This window comes from Aythya marila (assembly GCF_965140915.1).
Source record: "Aythya marila genome assembly, chromosome: 14".
NCBI classification, from domain to species: domain Eukaryota; kingdom Metazoa; phylum Chordata; class Aves; order Anseriformes; family Anatidae; genus Aythya; species Aythya marila.
This window is the reverse complement of record NC_139055.1, coordinates 4,620,528-4,643,235: the sequence shown is the minus strand read 5'-3', so window position 1 is coordinate 4,643,235 and position 22,708 is coordinate 4,620,528. Positions and strand designations below refer to the sequence as shown.

The window sequence follows — 22,708 nt, the reverse complement described above, 5'->3', positions numbered from 1 at the left end:
TCACGGGGCCTCCGTCACCCCGCACACGGGGCCTCGGTCACAGCGGCGTGGGGTCAGCTTATTGCAGTCCAGCCTGGAACAGGAGGAGCTGTACAAAAAGTCTAAAGAGGGTTATTGAAGAATAACAGCACCTGATGCTGGATTTGTTCTCATTTAAAATTCTATTTCCCAAAAAATACATTCCTAAATATACAAACTATACAATCTTGTCACTTTAATGCTGGTTTTTGTGATGATGCAACTCAAGCTAGAAGTCTTTAAAACATCCACATACTGACGAAAGCTCTAATGTACAAATGCCTCAGTGCCTTCATAATACCACATAAATAACTTCAAAAACCAAACTGCATTTGTAGAACTGTCCAGAAAGCAAATACTTTATGGTGATCACACGTCGTCCGCAGAGAGCGTTGGAATGTTGATCCTCGGCCGTGTGAAAAATGCCATTTTCTCTCTAGAAAGAGATGACCAGGTGTTAGTGCAACAGAAGTCCTGCCAGCAATGTCTATCATCTACATGAGAATTTATCCCACCAGCTGTCACCACGAAGAGCAGCAGCACGCCCTTGCACAAGCTACACCTTTTATTTACACAGCATACATGAGGTACTGTTACAGTTAAGCTCACGGCGCTGACCTTATCAAAAGAGCCATTTCAGAAAGGCTCGTTTTTTACCATTATGAGCATGTTACTTACAGAAGCAAAGGGCTGCTTCTGCATTAAGCAGAGGATTTGCAAATTTGGTGCCAGGTGAGGAATGGTTTTGGAGTAGTTCTAGGTGCCTTGTGATCGCTTGCAGTGCTGCAGCTAATTTCTGACTCTCAGATCTTAGACTTTGATATGAAAATACAGAAATTTGTTGAAGCGGAACCGTTAACTACTACAAAGATGAACTTTATCAGTACCTTAGGACTCCACAAAAAAAGTCAAGGTAGTCAAATTTTCCTCCCTTTATTATTGATATGCTAATACCTGAATGACTGTACTTCCAAAGGCTCCTTCCGACTCTGCCCTCGTAGCCTGTGAACATCCTTGGCAGCAGCTCTCATCATTTTATCGGCTTTGAGCTCACACTTGTGTTCTGTTTTTTCCACCTCAAAAATAATGAAAAAAAATCCGTTTTTGCTTCCATGCTTCCAGGAGGAATCAGTTTATCCAACCAAATCTCTCAATACAGCAGCATTTTAGCTGCAGACCTGCAGCGTTTGGAAACTGCTAACTCTGGAATTAGAAACCACAGAAGCTAAAAACTGAAGGTTTGTCAGCTAACCACTGTAATCAAGAGAGCTTTTCATAAGGTTTTCTTCCAGCCCTTTGGTATGAATCATGGCTGATATCTGTCTTCTTTGTATCATCTTTATTTTAAGCCAGTTGATCAGCTCATTGAAGAACATGGAATCATAGAAGGGTTTGAGTTAGAAGGGACTTAAAGATGACCTAGTTCCAACCCCCTGCCATGGGCAGGGACACCTCCCATCACACCAGGTTGCCCAAAGCCACGTCCAGCCTGGCTTTGAGCACTGCCAGGGATGGGGCTCCCACAGCTTCTTCGGGCCAGGGCCTCACCACCATCTGAGTGAACAATTTCTTCCTTAGAGCTACTTAAAAAAAAAGTTTAAAGCAATTACTCCTCCTCCTATCACACTTGTATGGCTTTCTGGGCTGCAAGCCCACACTGCTGGCTCATATCAAGCTTCTCATCAGCCAACACCCCCAGCTCCTTTTCCTCAGGGCTGCTCTCAGTCCATTCTCAGGCCAGCCTGTGTCTGTGCTTGGGATTGCCCTGGCCCAGCTGCAGGACCTTGCACTTGGCCTTGCTGAACCCCATGAGGTTTGCACAGCCCCACCTCTCAGGCCTGCCCAGGCCCCTCTGGATGCCATCCCTTCCCTCCTGCGTGCTGACCACACTGCACAGCTCAGTGCCATTGGCAAACGTGCTGAGGGTGCGCTCAATCCCACTGCCTGTGTCACCCACAGTGATGTTAAACAGCAGCAGTCCCAATACTGACCCCTGAGGAATACCACTTGTCACTGATCTCCATCTAGACATTGAGCTGTTGACCACAACTCCTTGAGTGTAAGTGTTCATCACATTTTGGTTGACAGTCTATCCATCAAATCCATGTCTCACCAGTTTAGAGACAAGGGGACAGTTTAGAGATAGGGGACAGTGTCAAATTCTTTGGAGAAGTCTGATGATGTCAGTTGTTCTATCCACCAATGCTAGAACCTCATCATAGAAGGCTATGAGATTTGTCAGGCATGTTTCCCCCCTAATGAGGCCATGTTGCCTGTCACCAATCACCTCCTTATTTTCCATGTGCCTTAGCACAGTTTCCAGGAGGATCTGCTCCATTATCTTGGCAGGCACAGAGGTGAGACTGACTGTCCTGCAGTTCCCCAGGTTTTCCTTTTTTTCCTTTTTAAATACGGGCATTATGTTTCCCCTCTTCCAGTCATTGGGAACCTCACTGGACTGCCATGAGCTCTCAGATACGATGGATTGTGGCCAGTTCATCCACCAGTCCCCTCTGGACCCATGGATGCATCTGATCAGGTCCCATGGACTCACGCACCTTTAGGTTCCTTAGCTGGTCTTCTCCTACAGTGGGTGGTTGATCATTCTCCCAGACCCTGCTTTGGCCCTCTGGGGCTTGGCCTATGTGGCTAGATATTGGGATCCATTTTCAAGCTCTACCCCAACATGCATCTTGTACCAACTCACTCCTACACTTTTCTGCCATCAGAATTTAAAAGTTTGTCTGATGACAGCACAGGTGCCCCTGAGGTGTTCCACACCACACCTGCTATGGACTGGGAGGCTGAACTTCACAAAACAGATGCTGTTTGTGACTTCCCATGCTTGTGCTAAGGCAAACTGCTGTGCATGGGATCAGGACTACAGGAAGAGGCAACAAACTCCAGCAAGTTCAGGGAGGAATTCAGTCCAGGGAAAATCAGACATCTGCAACTACACCACATACACTAACTAGAAAAGTTCCTATTCTAAAAAAAAAAACAAACAAAAAAAAACCACACACAACAGGATCATCCATGCACAAGTTCCATTGAGCCATTATTTCTCTTAAGAGAAAGACTTAAATGCTATCTTCCTAGTCTTTGTATCTGTGGGAAGGTGTGCTATTTGCAGGCTGCAGAGTCTGTGCCTATCTGAGAACAAGACACTCAAGGACTCAACTTCCATCACCAGTAGCTTGCTTGATGTAGCCGTAAGTGGAAGACACATGACTGTAGTGCTAAGGTTTCATTTCCAGACCATCTTAAGTCTTGTTTCTCAAATCACATTGCTCTAATGTTAAATAAAATCCAAAGGCTGGTATTATTGGTATTACTTACTCGTTTTTCCACCAGCCTCAGCAGCAGTCGAAATCTCTCATCATCCTTCACCCACTGTGGTAACTCTTTTTCACCCTGACTTTGAGCTTGTTCTAACTGTTCCTTGAGTTCTCTCAGCACAGAGATCTCCTGAACTAAGCGATCGTGCCAGGTTTTGGAAGCTTGCAGGTCCAGCTCCAGGTCTAGTGAAGTGCGAATTAGACGCTCTGTACCAAAGGCCTTAACTGAAGGCTGAAAAAGAAAAGGGTTTATGGACACAATGGTGAGAACTGCCCAGAGCACTCCCCTCATCAAAGGCCTAGTACTTCATGTGACCCATTCTTTCAACACTTCTGAGTGCAAAGCATCTCTATCCTGTTTTTCTGTCTCAAGACAGAAAGCACAAACTCAAGCAAGTCTTACAAATGGGCCTTTTGATTCTTGTGTTTCCACTAGATTTCCATGACAGCTTCTCCAAATAAAAGAGGGCTTGCTTCACACTTTGCTTATAAGTTTCCCAGCATTTCATCTTCAGAATAATCAACAATGCAACACAAAAAACTTTATTTTTTTTGCCAATGTACATTCTGTTGTCTTCTGTCAGTTTCAAACACAAGCATTCTGAAGAAAACCATCTCCTTAGGAAGGCAGACAGATCTCAGCACCAGTATCCCAGGGGAATTTCAGTGATTACCATCACAACAGGCACAGGGGTTCGCTGTGTGCCACTGACCGATCAGCACAAGGTCACCTGAGCATCTAAAGAAGCACTCTCCTCACTCTCTTCCCCAATTCATCAGTGTAAGCACTAAAGACTCTTACAACAATAAATATGGAAACATTCATGCTACTCCTACTCTGATATGCTGGAAGATACCAGGAACCATCTTCCCGAAGTGATTTTTCTGAGTGAGCTCTAAGTTAAATATTCTTGTCATACTCTGATGTATCAAATAGCCTTAATAGTCCCCACAAAAAAGATTGCGAACGAAAGCACTTGGCAACTGATTTACATTTGCAAATTCTTCCTTTAAAACAGTTTTCATTTTTTTTTTTTTTTATCAATGCCTGTGCTAGACAAAAAGCAAGCAGTGATGTTTTTACCCGTTTCACTCTGACGCTGCGCCGCTCCATGGCATTTCGAACGAAGGGGGGCTTTTTGGATAGCGTTGAGCTGTCACTATCACTGCGATTCAGCTGAAAACGGAAGCAAACAACAAATATTTTGTGAAACATACAAAAAGTACATTCTTACATTAGTAGCAAGATCACAGGGTTGTGTACTTAAGTATGGTCAGTGATGTAAGCAGAATTATTAAGCTTTGTGAAAGACTGCAGCGGACACTTCCTGAGAAGCCAGTCGCACTGCCAGAGAAGGGAAAATCTTCTGAAGTCAAATGGGAAGAAAGCAGTCTGAATTTTTCAGTGTGACCTGACACTGAGTGAACACTGATACCACGCTTTCACTAATGAAGGACAGCACTTATAAACCCAAGATCGCATTTTTCCTTACCCGACACACGTACTGACTCTGTGGTCCCGGTGAAAAAGTTTTAGAGCGGATGATGGTGCTGCCTCTGACAAACTGAGCTTGGGGTGGATTTGCTGCTCTTTTGTCTTTTGGACGAACCACAGTAGAAGACTGTGCAAGGCTGTCTGTGTTTGTCTCTTTATCCACCTGAAAGACAGATACTGCAGTGTAAACGCCAGCTTGCTGTCGCACCAATGACACACATCCACGGCTGCCTGGCAGCCACCCGTGACACATCTCCGCTTTCAGTTCCAGAGGCTTTGCATTCAAAACGAGATACTCTTTAGCCCTTTTTATTCAGGGTGTCCTGACACTCGACTCTGAACTCAGGAGCTGCTACGTTAACTGCACCGCTCCCTAAAGGCTCCATGTCCATTGATTGCTGTGCAATGACTGAATCCAATGAGCGCTGCCTGGTGATCCAGTACATCAGTGCGACCTGCAATCTCACACGCAGAGACAGAGGTAGGATTTTAAAGACCCTTCCCTTACTTGTTGTGCATCTACAGCAAACAGAGGCAAATCACCATATGCACATGCACAGAGAGCACATCTAGAGCACATTAATTATGTTTGTCAGAATACAACTACATTCAGAATTACGCAAGGTAAAAGCCACAGTCACAATTTCCATGAGTAACAAAAGGAGGCACAAAACGATGCTGTATTAGCCATGGGGAAAAAACATGGTCATGTAGAGTTACATAAAAAAAATTCAGGTAGGCAAACATTTAAAAATCAATTATGAGCTTTCAAATTACTGCTGTAGCCCTGCTTAGCTCAACAGCAACCCAGTCTAAGCAACAACTTCTCCCTTTAAACTAAAACCTTAAAGCAAGAGCTCCCTTAGCAGGAAATGAATTAAAAGCAGAAAATAAAAGGAGAAAAACGTCGACATCAGACAACAGGAAATATTTTAATGAAAACAAAAATGAGTTTTTCCGACTTTCTAAAAAAAATCAGAAAATCTTTTTAGGAGGAGGAAAAAAAGCACAGCCAACAAAATACACAAAGCCTGATGTAGAGCATCACAGGACTAGACAATATTGGTTCAGCACAACAAAGGACTTGGGGGTGGCATTGCGCTTTCCCCTTCAAAGAAGTGTCTGGTGCAAAGGCATGAACCAGTTATGCTAGCAATGCCTTGTGGTTGCATAAGCAAATCAGGTCAGTGCCCAGAGAAATATGAGAGCAATTATTTTCTTATACCAATCCGTGAGAGCTTTTGGCAAGAGAAAGTCTGCACCGTCAAGCTGTAGTCCCATGAACTCATACCTGCGAAGACAGAGTCAGTTTTCCAATATGCTTTGAGATTTGGCCATGAACAGAATAAAAATCAAGTAGGTGCAAGTACTTCCTTACTGCAGTGGTCTGTCTCTTCAGTTTTCACAGTCAGTTCTCAATTACTGCCTCACCAAGGCTTCTTTTTTTTTCTTTTTTTTTTTTTTTTTTTTCTCTAAGGGTGTATTCCTTTTGAAACTTTAATACTAGAGTGAAGAGTGAACACTGCGCATAAAACTGCTTATGAGAAAGGCAAAAGGAAGATTTCATCCTGGAATCTTTGGATGGTGCAATTAAACAGAGGCTGCCTGGAATACTGCAGCAAGCAATAGGAAGTTTAACTCAGCTTTCTGTTCAAAAGGCCCTTGATTTTACCTTTACTGCTATTTCCATATGCAGCTGGGAATTCAGACTTTCTTCTGTTTCCCACTGCAATTTTCCAGCAGAGAATTCTTCTTCTTCTTCTGCTTCATTATCACTGATCTCATCCTGCTCTTCCTGCTCAGGAACCTCTTCATCTTGCCTGTTAAGAACAGCTTCTGTTACTGAACTGGCCTGTTTTGTACAAAACTCAGGTGTTCCAGCAGGGAGTTACTTCCTGTAAGCTGCTGAACAGAAACTCATCCCCAAGGCAGCCAGTTGTACCCAACAGGTCCTGTAGCCACTGAGATTGTACACACACAGTTTTAGATGGAAATAAAGAAAACTGGAGGGGAGCTGCACCAGAAGACAACCATCGCAGCCAAAACCTTCATAGAGAATCTTGCTTTAAATGAAGGAGGTTCAGGGTTCAGCCACGCAGTCTGAGCATAAGATGGGTACACCTCTCAGGATACAATTAATCTTAGACTAAGAAGTGATACTGGACAAAACTGACACATTGTTTTAAAATCCTTTCCAGCTCCTCTGAACTCACTGCTCGCTTCTCCATCAAATCCATCAGTCAGGATTGCTTTTCATTTCAAATGTTAGGCTCCATTACTAAAATCTGAATCTGACCCACATCAACAAGAACCAAAACTAACAGCGAAGCAAAGCCTTGCACCATACACTGGAACTTTCAAAAGGTCCACAGAACATTGTAAAAATAACAGAACGAGCATAGTGCTATTGTCTCTTCTTTTAGAATATATCAGCTTTGGTCCCATTTCCCAAGTACAACCTCTAGAAAAGAAGACACAGAAACTTAATTGAAGCAGAAAGAAGCAGATTCCCATAGCTCTACCACCTACTTCTTTCTCCACACATCAACTGCCAAGTCTTGAATCCCCAAATGCTCGGATAATCCCATGACACTAAGGCAGCGGAGCACTACCTACCAGTTCTCTCCGCTAGTTAAAGTGCTTCTGCTTTCCTCTAGTTTCTTCTCCACAGCTTCCAGTTCGACAGCTGTCTGCTCTAAGAGTGCTGATACGGAGTCCTGCGGAGAACAAGAGGCTTCTTTTAAAGATACCACTCACTCAAACGGCAAAATACCCAGCCCTCCTGGTCACAACAGCCCCTGCCAGCCTTCTTCTGGTGGCAGAGCTGTAATCTCTACACCCACATTGCTCAAGCAGCTTATTACATGTACAGTGCATAGTCAAGCCTGTGTGAGTCCAGCTCCCCCCAGTTATGCTGGCAGTACAGCATGCAGGCAGACACTAGCCTGAGAATACTGCATGCCATGCACATACACAAGCGAAGTCTGTATTTTGACTTGTTCAGCAAGTTTACTGCAGCAAGGTGAACTATCTAGTGGGAAGAACGGCAAGAGCTCCCACATCACTTAGAGCAGACCGCATACCATATCCCTCAGCTTCGACGAGGAGCAGATTTCAATACGTATTTAGCCCAGGACAAGGACATATCTGTAATCAATATATTATTTTGCTGCACTCAACATCCTCACAGTTATAAACTAAACAGACTTCACTTCTTGTCTACTGCATCAGTCCTTCACCCACCTAAACAGTACTAATGAGAGGGTTTGTAAGAGATTTCTCAGGTTTAAGCAGTTGTTCTTACTGTTTTGTCAGTGCAGAGTATTTCAGAATGAATGTTTCCTTGTTTACTTTTCCTATTTTGCTTCTGCAGATACTTATAACTAAGGAGGTTATACCAACGAGTTGATTTCTCTCCGGATCTACAGATTTCAGCAAGGCTAATTTGTGCTCCACCCTGTTGAGAGGGGAAAAAAGAATTTTAGTACAATATTAAAATGAACCAGTACCACACCAGTAATAAGAGATGAGAACAAAAACTGAGGACTACCTGAGTTTGGCAAGTTCATCAAAAGAAAAGTTGCCCTGTTTATCCCCATTTCAACAGCATGTGAGAAGTTACGCTAGTAAAGCTTTACGCATAATTATTTTTAACATTGTCTAGGGTTTCCAACCCAAGCATCAAGTGATTCATTACAGGTCCTGTGTTCAAGTATGAAGAAGTATGAAAAGTCCTGCTGCAGCTGGGACAACATACAGCCACAGCTTAAAGGAAAAAAGAGAAAAGAACAGAAAGAGACTCCCCTTTCAAGAAACCTGCAATGTTGACAAAAAGAAATGACTGTTTCAGACTGAGCTGCTTTAGCTTTTTATATTGATTCCTCTTCATCTGCCTTCTCAGCTTTTACTGCCTTACATTTACTATATGCATCCTGACAGATAATATAAATAAAGCTGTTTTGCAATTTGTTTAATCAATGTCTTGAGCGGACTCCATCTCACCAGCATCGGTCTGGTGGACAGCATGCTGAGCACTCCTTTCGGGAGCTCAGGTACTGTGGGGCAGTACAGGCTGCCAGACGGGGAAGCCCCATTTGGAAAACAGGTGCTTCCTTGAACCCAGATGTGCTTTGCAGGGTAGGTGAAGGAAGAAATGCAGAAGCATCATGAAGCATGCACCTCCTCCAGCCAAGGGAGATGCTACAGAACACATGCAGGAGAAAACATGAACTTTTACAGAAAAGTTTGAGGTTTTCTTATACCCCAGTTCAACAGACCCAACCCATGTTCTGGAGTACATTACTAAAGAAACAAATCCATTTATATTAAGTTCTCCAGCTAGCACTGAACAAAAAAGCTGTTCTAACAACAGGCGGTTCAGGTGTCTATGGAAATACTAGCACTTCTGTGGTTTTAATAGTGCAGCTTTAAATATATATATACAGAGAGATATAGATATCTATAATATTTAACATAATATTAGATATCTATATTATAGATATTATTTATATAAATATATATTATATTATAATATTAGATATCTATAATATTTAATATAATATTCAAATATCTATATATAGAGATATAGATATTTAAATTTATATTCTACAATGGCTTCAAAAATCCTATAAGAAGTCCATTCTCAATTACAGTACAAAAATATTTTCAAAAGGAGGAAAAATAGGCAATGGTTTCACATTATATCATGAGGGAAGGAAAATCTAGTAGCCAGTGACAAAGTTACCAAGTTCTGTAACAGAACATGTATCTAATGAATATTCTTTGCAATAATGATTTTAGTAGAAAAAACCTGTCTAGGGATAGATCATACAGCTAAGGATTATCAAGAAGAATTTCAGAAAAATTGGCACACTTCGTAGTTTAAAATGTTGTCCAATTCAAAAGAGAAACCAAATGGACCAAAGATACTAAGATAGAGATTAATACTAACCAAACATTCTTCGAGGTGAGACTTATCTACAGTGCAAACGTCGACTCTTAAAGTCTTCTGGCGTAAAGCCGGGTAAGAGATAGAAACCCAGAACGCTTCATTGTACGTAAGATTGTCTGAAGCTTCCACTGGTCTTGTGCGAAACAAGCAGCTTGTGCTTTCTGAACAGGGCAGGACAGCCACGCGAATGTTCCTACAGAAAAACCAATATACTGCAGTCAGTATTACCGTACGAGTCCGCTGTTACCTCCACTGCAAGAGCTCCACACATCTGAAAGGGAAATTCGTCCTAAGCTCGGTGAACATGACTGTCCTATCCTACTCTTTGGAATATCAGTCAACCGAGGAAAAATGTGCATCTCCTCACAAAATCAGAGACGTATGGAGCTATCAGTTGCTGTAGGCTTCATCTCTCTAATCTTGTAATGGAACATCATGGGATTGTTTTGCATAGTTGCTTACATCTGATTACTTGTCACTAACAAGCAACTTATGTGCTAACAATACCTTTTCGCAGGTAAAAACAACAATGCAAAAATCCATCAAGCTTATGTCAGTTTATTCAGCACACAGCTGAATTTAAAAACTCTGCCTGGAATTAGTTTAGTAGAAGTTGTACTATGCGTTTGCCTCACCATGTGTGTGTGTTTGTGCCCATGTCCAAGGATGAGTTCTGCAGCAGAACGAGTGCCCTCTCTCCACCTGACACAGTTGCTTTGGACACTGCTGGAGCTAAGAATCTTGCTGGTTGGTGCTAATTCCAACAAGCCTAATTTCCAATTTGGAAATACATGCCTTGGAGGAAAAACACCCATCTTATTTCAGTTTGAATGTATGAGCTCATAAATGAAGTGACACATAATAAAATTTAGAAGCTTTTCAGAAGGTTTCTTTTTTTTTAGTGTGTGAAAAAAATCAACATCTGTTTAGCCCCCACAAGAATCTAATAAATGTTTCAAGCATGTTTATTTCACCCACTTACACTTTTTGATCCTGTTGTGACAGCAGAGCTTGAACATTACTCAGCTGGATGACCAGTATTGCAAATTGTTTATTTTTATCATCATATCTGAATTGAAAAGACAAAAAAGCATTAGTATTAGAGAGATCTGTCACAGACTCCATGGATGAGTATTCCACTTATTTCGTTAGTCCAGGTAAATAGTATTAAGTATATTCAAACAAAGCTATAGTGGAAATATAGCTCACCTATTGCTTAAAACAAAAGCAGTTTCATACTACATGGCATTTTGCTACCAGAGCATACAGAAGAACTTAGGAATTTACATCAACAATGGACTACAGATTTGATCTAATAGAGATGGCTTTTTCTGGAATCTAGTTAAATTGTTAACTAAAACCTTTTCAAAGGCCTTATATAATGACTGTAATATAAAAAAAGTTGCATGTACAAATACTTGAAGTACAGCAAAGATGTTACGGGTAAGCACTGTTTTACCATTGATGGCCATGACAAAAGACTTTTGCACTAATCTTTTGAGAGCATCTCTGAAAGCCACCTGTACCCTGGGCTGCCCCAGCAGCAGCGTGGGCAGCAGGTGAGGGAGGGGATCGTGCCCCTCTGCTCTGCTCTCGTGGGACCCCAGCTGCAGCCTGCGCTCAGCTCTGGGGCCCAGCACCAGGATGAGGGCATTATTAGATCAAGTCCAGAGGAGGCCATCAAGATGTTCAGAGGGCTGGAGCACCTTTCCTGTGAAGTCACACGAAAGGATTTGGGGTTGTTGAGCCCGAAGAAGAGAAGGCTCCAGCAAGACCTTACAGCAGCTTGCCAGTGCCTGAAGGGGGCTACGGAAAAGCCGGGGAGGGACTTGATTAGGGAGTAGAGCATTAGGACAGAGTAATGGTTTTAAACTATAAGAGGGCAAACTTAGACTAGATATAAGGAAGAAATTCTTCAGAGGGTGGTGAGGCACTGGAAGAAGTCGCACTGAGAAGCTGTGGATGCTCCATCCCTTGAGGAGTTTGAGGCCAGACTGGATGGGGCCTTGGGCAGCCTGGGCTGGTGGGAGGTGTCCCTGCCCATGGCAGGGGGTTGGAACTGGGTGATCCTTAAGGGTCCCTTCCAACCCCATTCATTCTAGGGTTCTACAGTTTTTCTCAATTCATACATCTCCTATTGAGTCATTTCAGAACAATGTCTCCGTGCCTACCTTCCTATGTCTTATGGGCTACTTGTGGGATTCAGGTGTGTCAAGGAGTACCAGTTACCACCACCAGCTTTTCCCCCACAAGCTGCACGCTCAAGAGTCAAAGCCAGAAAAATGCTTTCTCCAGCCCAGCAGTGCCAGCGCTGCAATTGCTGTGTCTTTGCTGTGTTTGCAGTGTCATTACACACTATCACCAATTGATTTCCACTGACATGTAAGAGGATAATGGGGCCAAAGACCTCCCAGAGATGAGCGCAATTCCCAATTGCAGTGTGAAGGGGGCATCAGTTAGCAAATACCAATGGGATATGATAAATAGGCTAAGAAAACAGAACAAAGCAGTCTTAAATCATTCTTTCCATTGTAAGGAAAAATACAATAAAAGTGTGTAGTGTTTACCTCATTGCAATTTGCACTTTAGCTGTCCCAACTCCTTCTGTATCATCACTGTCAAACACCACCACTTCTGACACACACGGTCTGAAAGAAAAGAAAGACAATTAAGGACTTGATTGAAGCGCTAGCATTTAGGCAATACAAGATCTTTTCCCTTCCATTCAGGATTCAGGCATACAGATTTTGTAAAATTAGCAGCTAAAAGAAAGCCCATTTAATAAGTTCAATCATCCTTAGAGGTATGTATTGCAGTCCTTATCAGCAGAAAGTCATATGCCTTCCCCTTTCACTGCCAAAAAAAGCCACATGACAGGTTATGCAGAATAAGGTAGGGAGGACTTTTCAAGGGTTCCCTTGACTGGATTTTAGTTAAGACAGCTGACTGCTCAGAAACAAAAATAAGACTTAACAGCTACAATCCCATCTTGCACTGTGACAGCAAAAATTCCCAGCTTTGATTAGATTTAAGTCATTCCTTTGTTTCTTTAACAAATCAAACTTCCCTAAGCACATGGAAAGCAACAGAATACACTGATCGCTCGTCTTTACAACAGCCCTAATTTTTTCTCCCAATTCCTCCTCCAAAGGTTTACGCACTGAAAGTCCCAACAACTACATTCATCATCTAATTGACTCAGACTATGCTGTAGCATGTTAAAACAGGATTAGCATTTCTTTCTAAGTATTTCCCATATTACTTGGCACTCTTCTGCATTTCATTACCTTACATCTATAGAGGACAAACGTGTTGCTCATCCTACCCTCGCTATTTATCATAGGCATCAAAATGATACTACAGCCCTTTACAAAGGTTGCCAAGTCAACAACCCAAACATTAAGTAACGCAAGACGTGAGGGTGCATGGGATGCATTCTCCCCTTGTGTCGCACATTATCCCTCTCTCCCCCTGCCGCAGAGCTCCCCGTCCCATCGAGGGGACACAAGGGCCCTAGGACACCTCATTGTGCGATTGTCTGACTTGAGGCCACGAGGTCTGATTTACAAAGAGCTGCACATTCTTGTCAAAGGGAATGGTCCTGTAAATATAAAACGTTACTCATCTCTCTAGAGAATTCACAAAGATAATGGGCAGGGGGGTAAGATGACCGGGTTTTCACCTCTACAGTCACGTCGTGCAATAAAAGGACCCATAATTTACCTCAATGCCAATAAAAATGGTAGGAAAACAAACTGCAGATGCAGTCAAAACAGGTATCAATAAGAACAGTACCTTTCAATTAACTTTTTGTCAAACCACTGTGGAAAGCTTTAGCAAGCAGTAAGGGGATCCAGAGCCCCAGGAGGAGCAATAATGCACGGATCATTCTTAAGCTAGGCACCGAGAGAGAAAACCCTACAGAAATCGTGTATTGGATCCAAGCATCGCGGTGCAGGCGCAGCTGTGAGGTGGTTCAAGGTGCTTCTGCTTCCTAACATCCAGAATCCTGTTATGCTGACTGAAGGCTGTCACTGACACCAGCACGGCTGGCTGGCAGGAGGGGAATGTTACACCTGCCAGATGGCTCTCTGCTAATGCAGTCACAGCTTACCAGCACCTTCAGAAACAGACTGACTGTTCGAACAGCTCCCCGTGAAGAGAGAAGTGACAACCTTCTTCTCAGCTCCTTGTACAATGGCACAAATGGGTCATTTTCATCATCAAATTCAACCTGCTTATAGTTTTTTAATATTACGAAGTCTGAGATTGAAAACCTTAGCCACCAATCCCTCCCCCCCCAAAAAAAAGAAAAAAACAAATCCAGCATTATTCCAGCTGACTCCTGTGTGCAAAGCTGAATTAGCTTCTTTCTAGAGAAAGATCTGATGTCTACCTTTGCACAGATGCCTCATACACCCCGCTATCTCCAGCAACAGATTCATCAGACACTGCAGCTGACACACACGCCACCTTCAGTGCCGTCCCTCCAGCTGTATTTACACCTATCAGAAAAGCACAGAGGAAAACCAAAAAAAAACAGGTGTTAATGAAAATGAACAGCATGGATCAGCAGCAGCTTTTTTCTCATCCTCCCCTTCCATTGCACTTCTTTCCCCGCCCCAGTCTTGTTAAGCAGCAGCACATTGCTGAACGCAGAGCGGACAAAGGCAGGGTGAACTGTGCTCACAGCCAGCAGGACAAGGCCAGGCTGCCTGCAGGACACGGCTCGGAGACAACGGGAGGAGCAGTGCACGTGGCAGCGGGGGGAGCAGGGTTTCAGCGCACAGCCGATGCCCACTCAGTACCTGGGTCATGCAGCAGAGTGCCCAGGATGGAAGCCAGGCTGTGCTGGCTGCGCTGCCCCAGGTCCCTCTCCAGGGCCTTGCAGGAGAGGCTGCAAAGCAGTCAAAGGGCAGGGAGGTGCCCAGGACACGAAGGGCAAGGTGTAGAAGAAACAGAGCTTCTGAGCTCCAATAAAGTTATAAATTATTAACCAATAAAACAGCTTCTATTGCAAGCCAGCCTTAAGCAGGTACTAGTTCTTCTGGTCACACCACCACAGACAAAAGCAAGGAAGGCAAATAGTAGCGACTGAGCCCTGGCCAGAAAGGGATTATGTGAGGGGTATAACCCACCTGGAGAGCTTACGCCAAGGTCAGCCTCAAGGAGGGGAACAAGGAAGAAATACGCCCCTCTACCCATGAGCCAAAAAGGTTAGCATACAAAGGCTGGAAAGACCGGGTTAACTGCATAAACATGGGGAGAAAGATCACAGGATTCGAAGAAGCAGCCACAAAGAAACATATGGGGAAGGAGACAGGGAAGAGAAATGGAAGCAGCTGAAGAAGAGTTTTGCACGGGGACATAGAGGAGGGACCTGTCTGTTCTCCCTGGTAGCTGAGGCCAGGACACACAGGAATGACACAGAGCTGCACCAGGGGAGGTTCAGACTGGACATTAGGAAGAACTTTACTGTGAGGGTGGTCAACCACTGCAACAGGCTTCCTAGAGTGGTGGTTGATGCCCCATGTCCATCAGTGTTCAGGAGACATTTGGACAATGCCCTCATTGATATGTTTTACCTTTTGCTTAGCCCTGGAGAGGGCAGGCAGTTGGACTAGAAGATCCTGGAAGGTCTCTTCCAACGGAACTATTCCATTTTATGTCTTGTGAGACAAAATAGGGAAAGATGTGCACCAGGCTTTTGCTAATTTTGCATCTTATCACTTGAACCATCACATTTCTGCAGATAGACACTTCAGCCATAAGCCTGGAGGACTCGAGTGCCAAGCAGACACTGGGGCATACCCAGCTCTTCCCTTGCCCTCACCAGCAGGGCTTTGCTCTGCAGGAGAGGACGGGTCGTGCTATCACACTGGGAGTGACCCTAACCCCACAGCAGAAATGTAGCAATGCGCTCCTCTCCAAGGGTTTTTCACCTTTTTAAAAGAGGTCCCTCTTCTCTGTAGCCTTAGGGAACCACGTGCCCCTGAGTTGATACATGGTTTCCATCCTACGTTGTATCATAAAGCAGATTTTCTTTTTGCACACAGTTACATTCAACCCCAGAATTAAGAACAGATTTGAAAAGCATTGCTGCAAGAAGCGTGCAAGCTCCATACAGGACCGGAGAATGACACAAGGACTTGTTCTCCAGTTAGCAGCAGGGGGAGCTGCATATAACACCAACACGCTGCTCACGTGTGCAAGCAGTGTGGGGCTGTTTGCCCTTCTCTGTGGGCAGCCCCACTGAAGGATGTCTGCCCCTCCGAATGCCCACGGAGCTGCTGGACAGAAATAAATACCCAGACCTTCTCCCCATAGGTCATACCACAATGAATAAAACTTAGCATTTGTAACACGATAGATCAGTCGTTAATTGACAGTAATGGACACATTTCATACTGGCACTCCAATTAATCTGTTCTTCCTGTGCTGGTGTGCAAGGGCCGAGGCCACACTCCCCACACGCAGGACCATGCTGGAGGCACATGAGCAGGCTCTGAACATTTCTTCTTTCATCAGCACTGCTTTGTACCCCTTATTCCCTGGTTCCAACATGAAAAGCATTTCTTCCCTGCCGGCTGGCTGGCTGGCTGAGGTTTATGTACTGCTCCCAGAAATGCCAGTCCAGGAATCTTTTCATATTAAGCTCCTTTATTAAGGAGAACGCTGCAAATCGGTCTCCGTACACTTAAGCTCTTTTTCTCCTTCGATTACCAATGCTGTTTAATCACTTCAACCCAGAAAGCCTTCATTTTTGGTCACTTCACCAAGTACCTTGTGGCCACGGGGAGCAAATGAATCCTCTCAGCTCCCCGGTTTAGGCTGCGGCTCCTTGGACAAGCTTCACATCTGTAACGGAGACACCATCACTCCTTTTCCAGCCTCTTTCTTCCTTAATAGCTTTGCAATTAAAGGAGCTAAGCGTAAGGCTACCAGAGGGCTCCCTTTTCGTTCCTGGCTGTTTCCTGTTACCTTTGCAGTGACAACTTGGCCCGGGCAGCGGGAGCCCCCAGCACAGGCCCGCTCCCTGCCCAGCGCCCCCAGCCCAGCCCTGTCAGCTTCCACGGGCTGGGAGCTCGGGGGTGGGCACGGGCAGGACAATTCTTCAAGGGAGAAGGGGGAGAGCTGCTGGGGAGGGGAAAGCACGGCCTGCAGGCACCGATCCGCCTGCTCTGCCCAGGCCGTACTGGTGACACCCTGGGAGGCACCAGAAGCAGAGCAGGAAGCCTTGCAGCGGAAGGGCCGGCTGTTTTATGCAGGTGCTGAAATGGTAACGAACAGCAGAAGGAAGCTGATGGGTATGGAGATGTCTGCTGGGCATCACAGAAGCAGAGAGCTTCGTTCTGTGGAGGCTCAGCTCCAGCCCTCAGCTCTGAGATATGGGAAACCCTGCAGGAAAAGGCTCCAGAGGACAACTGGAACCTGCTGCTTCTGGTTCGGCCAGACACGCTGAGAAAGCTGCTGGCAGTGTTTTGACACATCCTCACCCCAGCCAAAAACTGGAAATACCAGGGATGCACAGAACAGCAGAAATACCATGGGGATATACACATCACAATGTCAAAGAGTAACCTGAAAAAAGATTAATGGGTTCCCCAAAAATGACTCAACACGCACCCATCTTTATTCCTCCTTGCATTTTTTGCAAGGGACTTGAAGCTCAGCACTGCAAGGCTTACACATACACACTAAACCTGGAACTATTTTGTGTGTCTAATAAATGCAAAAATGTGGGTTTCCTGCATTAAGCCTTACGTCTCTAAACGATTGTCATACTACAAAAGCAAGTTTATGGAAGCGTTCTGAACTGATTCAACTCTATTCTATGTTCCCAAGCAGGGTGGTAATTCTTGCTATGTTGTTCCACCATTTTTTTTATTTTTATTTTTTTTTTAATTCATATGAAGAATTTGAAGATTTCCTTTCCTGCCACTTCCCTTCTATGGACTCGCACTGATACACCATGACGTGGACTTGAAAATACACGCTGTGGACTGTCCTAATATCTGTGCCATTTCCTCAAAGGATATCTGATATCACCAGACTCCTGATTTTGTTAGTAGCTTCACCTATATCACTCAAGTAAGAGGGTAAACCTTACTTTAGCCTTAGAAGTAGCAGTTATTTTATTTTTAAACAAAAAGCAAGTCCTTCAGATCGATACTGTTCAGTTCTACTTACAAGAACACGTGAGCATGCTTTTGCCATGAGGCCAATGACTAACCACACCAGATCCAGCCACCTCATTTCGGGTGTTACACCGCTGAGCTTCGTACAAAATGCCTGAGAAGTAAAATCTCATCTCATTATTGCCCTGAAATAAACCACTTATGGTGATTATTTTGTCTGCTGACTGGGTAACAGTAATAATCACTTAATCTGCTTAACACCTTAGCTTTCACTCTAACAGCCTTGACAAATCTTGAAGAGCTAAAAAGGTTAAAACTAATCAGCATCCAGTTCTAATAGGAATGATTACTGTTTCCTGCTCATAGCTGTAGTATCTCTTGCTTGTAGGAAAATGGTAACTTAAGGGGGAAGCTCTGCAGTCGTGTCTTTTATTGTAGTTTAAATAGCATCAGCTTTTCTAACAGCCCTTGCAGAAGGGAGTGATAACATGGTGCTAATTTCCTTTATTCACATGGACTATTTTATAACCCCCTGAAAAAATGAAAAAACTGAACTGCCACCTCATACTTCTGCAGCATGCAAGTTCACGTTCCCCACTCCTTCACTAGTTACAACTCGAGCCATTTCAATTGCCTCCGTTGGGTTTAACCTAACCACAGTCACACAGGCTTCTGATGGGCCCTGGCACGATGGCACCACCTGCCTTCTCCTGCTTTCCATCCACTTCAGCAGGGCCATCACACTAAAACTGGGTAAACATTTCCCACCCACCAATAAGCCATATGCATGCATCAGAACATCCACTCTAAATGTCTTATTTTAACTCGCTTACAATCTAAACACGCTTTTGTTGCTAAGAGACCATCCCCCTCAAACCAGCAGAAATTCAACACAGCCTTGACATGTCTGCTCATCTGAAGTTAATGAATTCATTGCCACTGATTTACTGGGAACCGGAGCGAGATGTCATGTATGCTGAGGTGGCAAGGAAGGATTTTTATTCGCTTTTGGTTAACTGTTAAGCTGAATGGTTTTCACGGTCTTGCTCAGAGCCTTGGCCCAAAAGTTTCTGTCAATATGGCATTACGTGCATCTCAACTGCAGACCTAAGACATCACACGACATTCTGAGTAGTTAAGTGCCTAATTAATACACACTTCCCACTACAACCACTTATATTTTCACATGAAAACCCTGTAAATTGCGTACACAAGTACACCAAAAACAACATGGTCTTCTGAATAACTCATCAGAGCAGCAGTACTTTGTGTGCAAGTTAAAACACCAACCCTTCCTCCCAGGTAGGGTAGGATGTACAATTGAATACACTTTATAACACATACCAAAATGAGTCAGCTTTAGCAATACTTGCTTCTTAATGCTTTATAAGCTATATTAAAAATAAATTGTACATGCAAATATTTTGGTATCATACCTTGACCTAGATGTTTATCTCCTGCTCTAGGCTCTTCCAGTCTACAGTTGCCACTCCCACTGTGTAGGGTGAGTTCTGAAAGGTTTGTACTTATCTCTGTATCATCAAAATCCATATGGCTTGAAAAGGCATCGCCCGTAATGAGTGGGTCTATCACCAGCGGAGAGCAAGGTGGAGATGGAGAAGAGAGGGATGACCTTGGAGATAGTGATGTCATGGATTTTGGAGTACCAGACAATGACCTCAGAGCCTGTATGCGGCTGGTGGCATCTGCTTTGTGAGTTTTTGCTACTTCATTTTCATGAATAGTGGTGATACAGCCCGATGGCCTAAATCCAGTGGCTCCTTCCAAGAGCAAATCAATCTTGTTTTGATAGTCTGAGTCCAGTTGCTCCAACTGCTCCAGGTGCTCATAGTAGAGGTCAGTGAAACTGGCAGAAGTGGATGAATCCTGGCTGGAAGTCGCAAGAGATCCTCTGCTAGATGCAAGGGAACCAGGGCTGCTACTTGAGGAGAGGGAAAGCATGCTGGTGGAGAGACTGAAGGAGACAAGTCAAAAAACAGTTACACCTCTCTCTTAATGTTTAAGACACTGCAGTATCACCAAGTCTCCAAGCCCACACAGTACATTGTGCTTTGTCAGCTCAGGCTATGTGTGTTAGTCCCCATAACAGTCCAGACTCACATTCTATCCAGTGGAAGAGTTAGGCCACTTTTTAATAAAAATAGAGTTTATCCACATTTTTCAGCTCACCATTATCAATCTCCCAAGAACCTTTGTTTAGCAAAAGCAACACTTAAACAGTTTTAAAGCAATCAAAAAATTAGTGACAACATTCTCCTCCCACTTCCATCTGGAAAAATCAGTGGTTGCCGTTAATCTCAAAGCAGACCACAAAAAATCAGGGAGGTTCATGCAAGTAGATCGAGTTACTGCAACTCTGTACAGAAGAAAGCTTGTATTTATCTATATCTCAGACCCCAACTCAAAAGGGTAATATCACAACTGCTTGGAACTAGCCTTCACAACAGACAGCAGTTACAAGAAAATTCGAAGGATTTGCCCATGTGAGGAGGTGGCTTCTTGGCATTTAGAGCCACAAGAACAAGGGAACAAGTTTGGGCTGGACTATGAAATCAGTTCTCACAAATTATTTATCCCTAGAGATCTGGTTTACAGATCTGACAGTGAAATTAGTTTTAAGCAAGTGCTTAGTCCTCTAGCACTGACTACATATATCATCCTTAGAAATTCCATTCAAACCAAATCTATTGCTCCAGATATTAAATATTTTGCTCATTGACTGGTTAAAGATCCTTAATGCTCACTTCATGTATAGATTAGCTATTAAAACAATTCTGCTTATGTACAAGTGGTTTAAGTTGACTCACTGAAAAATAGTGAGGATGTTAATAAGCCTAATAATACATTATTTATAGGAAAAAGCTAGAAGCTTTATAAAAAATTATGCCTACGGCCTTAAAAGAATTAAGTACAATTTTGGCACAAAATGCCTTCATTTGTATGACAGATGTGTAGCACATCACATTTGTTAAAAAAAAAAAAAAAAAGCTTTGGGTGAAACGTGACAATTGAAACACGAACATTTTTGCATCTTGGCAATATACATAAATCTGTCCAGGACCAAAAACATAAAACTCTTGAATGCTTCACTACTGAAAGGGTGGGTTTTGTTGTTGTTTTGTTTCTAACATAACCTTTTCCCCAACCAACTGGGCTCAACTTCATTTTGTGCATATCTTTGAATGGCAGACATTTGGCATTATGGGGTTAATAGCAAAGGCTTATTTTATGAAGGTGCATGCCAAGAATGCTGGGCACATAGTTAGGAAAAAAAATTAGTTTCACATGCTTCTCGGTCACCTCAGAAGATCCCTGATCAGCTAGAAGACACCAAAGTATGATGCAGTTCTACTGCACAAGAACATCACAGATAGCTGTTCTCCATGGTGGCTTATTTACATATCAGTCTTGCACTATGATTTTTTTCCCAATCTTTTCGGTATCATCTTCATAAAACGAAACAGTCCAAGTGGAACAGAAGCTATAAACAAAATAAGTTCAGTACAGATAGGAAAAACCTCAACCAAACAAAAACCACACCAAATACTTCCTAATCTAAAGGCTGAAGATATGGCTGCAGCTGAAGAAAGTTTGGCGATCGTGTTTACAGTTAGGTATTCATCTTTAAAAACAGCAACTCTGTGCTCTTCCAAAAACTACAGCCTGAATAATCAGACCACGTTATGACTACAGAAATATTTCTAAATACCACGTGAATCACAAAAGGTTCACGGATATCACAATACATCGTCTACATGGCAAGCAACAGTATACTCAGAATTAATTCCGAGAAATATTGTGACATATTAACACGTATTACTAAGATTCATTTCATTTGCTATATGAGTACTAAGCTGTCTTTAACATACTTTATTAATAAAATACGACAGTACTTCAAACATTCAGAAAACAAAATATCACACCTTAGCCACTGAACTGTTACATGTCCAAAACAAAAGAGATTGCTGAAACTCATTCTGTTGTCAGAGGCACAAAGTTCCTTATCCCATTCTAAACAACCTATCTAAATGGGGTGGGACATATTACCCTCAAGGTTTCCCTTTCTACTAACTACCTGGGGATCTTAGGTGACTACTATAAACAAAAGGCCTTTTACATCAGTCATCTGGGAGATGAAGCTGTTAGAGCAATGGCAGTTACGTTACGTGCAGTTAAAGAGCCCATAACTTTGTAGGAGGTCATGTACCTTTTCAGCTGGGTGTGTAACATTGCAACTAACCGCGTTGTTTCTTCCAGTTCTTGGACTAGCTGATTTCTTTTGCTATTCAACTTCAATCTAAGAGGAAAGAAAAGAAGAGATCTGAAGTACCATTTACAACTTAAAATGAAGAGCATAGACAAGTACTATTCCTTCCATGAAATCCTACTAAAGTCAATGAGAACACAGTACAAAGTGGAACAGAATTCAGACAAGATGCACAGGCGTTTACCGAGACGTGTAACTCAATCCCGAAAACATTCACAACAAAGAAAGAGAATTACGGGTACTGCTATGGAGGTTGATGTTTCCAGGATCAGGCCTCACTAGAAGATGCTGCTTGATGTGTACTACTGTGTTTTTGTATTTACTCTGCTAATAAAGGCGTAACTGCTCGTTTGCTTACAGTGAGGTCCATAAATGACTAAGGTTTGTATGATTTAGTTTATAACCATCTCATTATGGCTTTATGTGAATTGAAGGACTTCAACAACATCTCTGTTTTATTTCACACCTGGGCTGGTTTAA

The 22,708-nt window shown here is 43.2% G+C and overlaps 1 protein-coding gene across 2 annotated transcripts in view; it reads right to left on the bottom strand.

Annotated features, from left to right (window-relative positions):
• Positions 1–7: 7 nt before the first annotated feature.
• The window catches only part of WWC1 (WW and C2 domain containing 1), a 69,791-nt gene continuing 47,090 nt past the window's right edge, over positions 8–22,708 (bottom strand). For both annotated transcript variants that reach the window (XM_082771403.1, XM_082771404.1), the window contains exons 10-23: positions 22,169–22,258; positions 19,377–19,915; positions 14,199–14,307; positions 12,370–12,450; positions 10,785–10,871; positions 9,803–9,995; positions 8,156–8,308; positions 7,468–7,568; positions 6,524–6,671; positions 4,850–5,014; positions 4,441–4,533; positions 3,358–3,588; positions 973–1,094; positions 8–454 (exon numbers count right to left, since the gene is read on the bottom strand). In XM_082771403.1, coding sequence (XP_082627529.1) covers positions 388–454; positions 973–1,094; positions 3,358–3,588; positions 4,441–4,533; positions 4,850–5,014; positions 6,524–6,671; positions 7,468–7,568; positions 8,156–8,308; positions 9,803–9,995; positions 10,785–10,871; positions 12,370–12,450; positions 14,199–14,307; positions 19,377–19,915; positions 22,169–22,258 — 2,179 coding nt within the window. In that variant the 3' untranslated portion in view covers positions 8–387. The remainder of the gene's footprint in view (positions 455–972; positions 1,095–3,357; positions 3,589–4,440; positions 4,534–4,849; positions 5,015–6,523; positions 6,672–7,467; positions 7,569–8,155; positions 8,309–9,802; positions 9,996–10,784; positions 10,872–12,369; positions 12,451–14,198; positions 14,308–19,376; positions 19,916–22,168; positions 22,259–22,708) is intronic.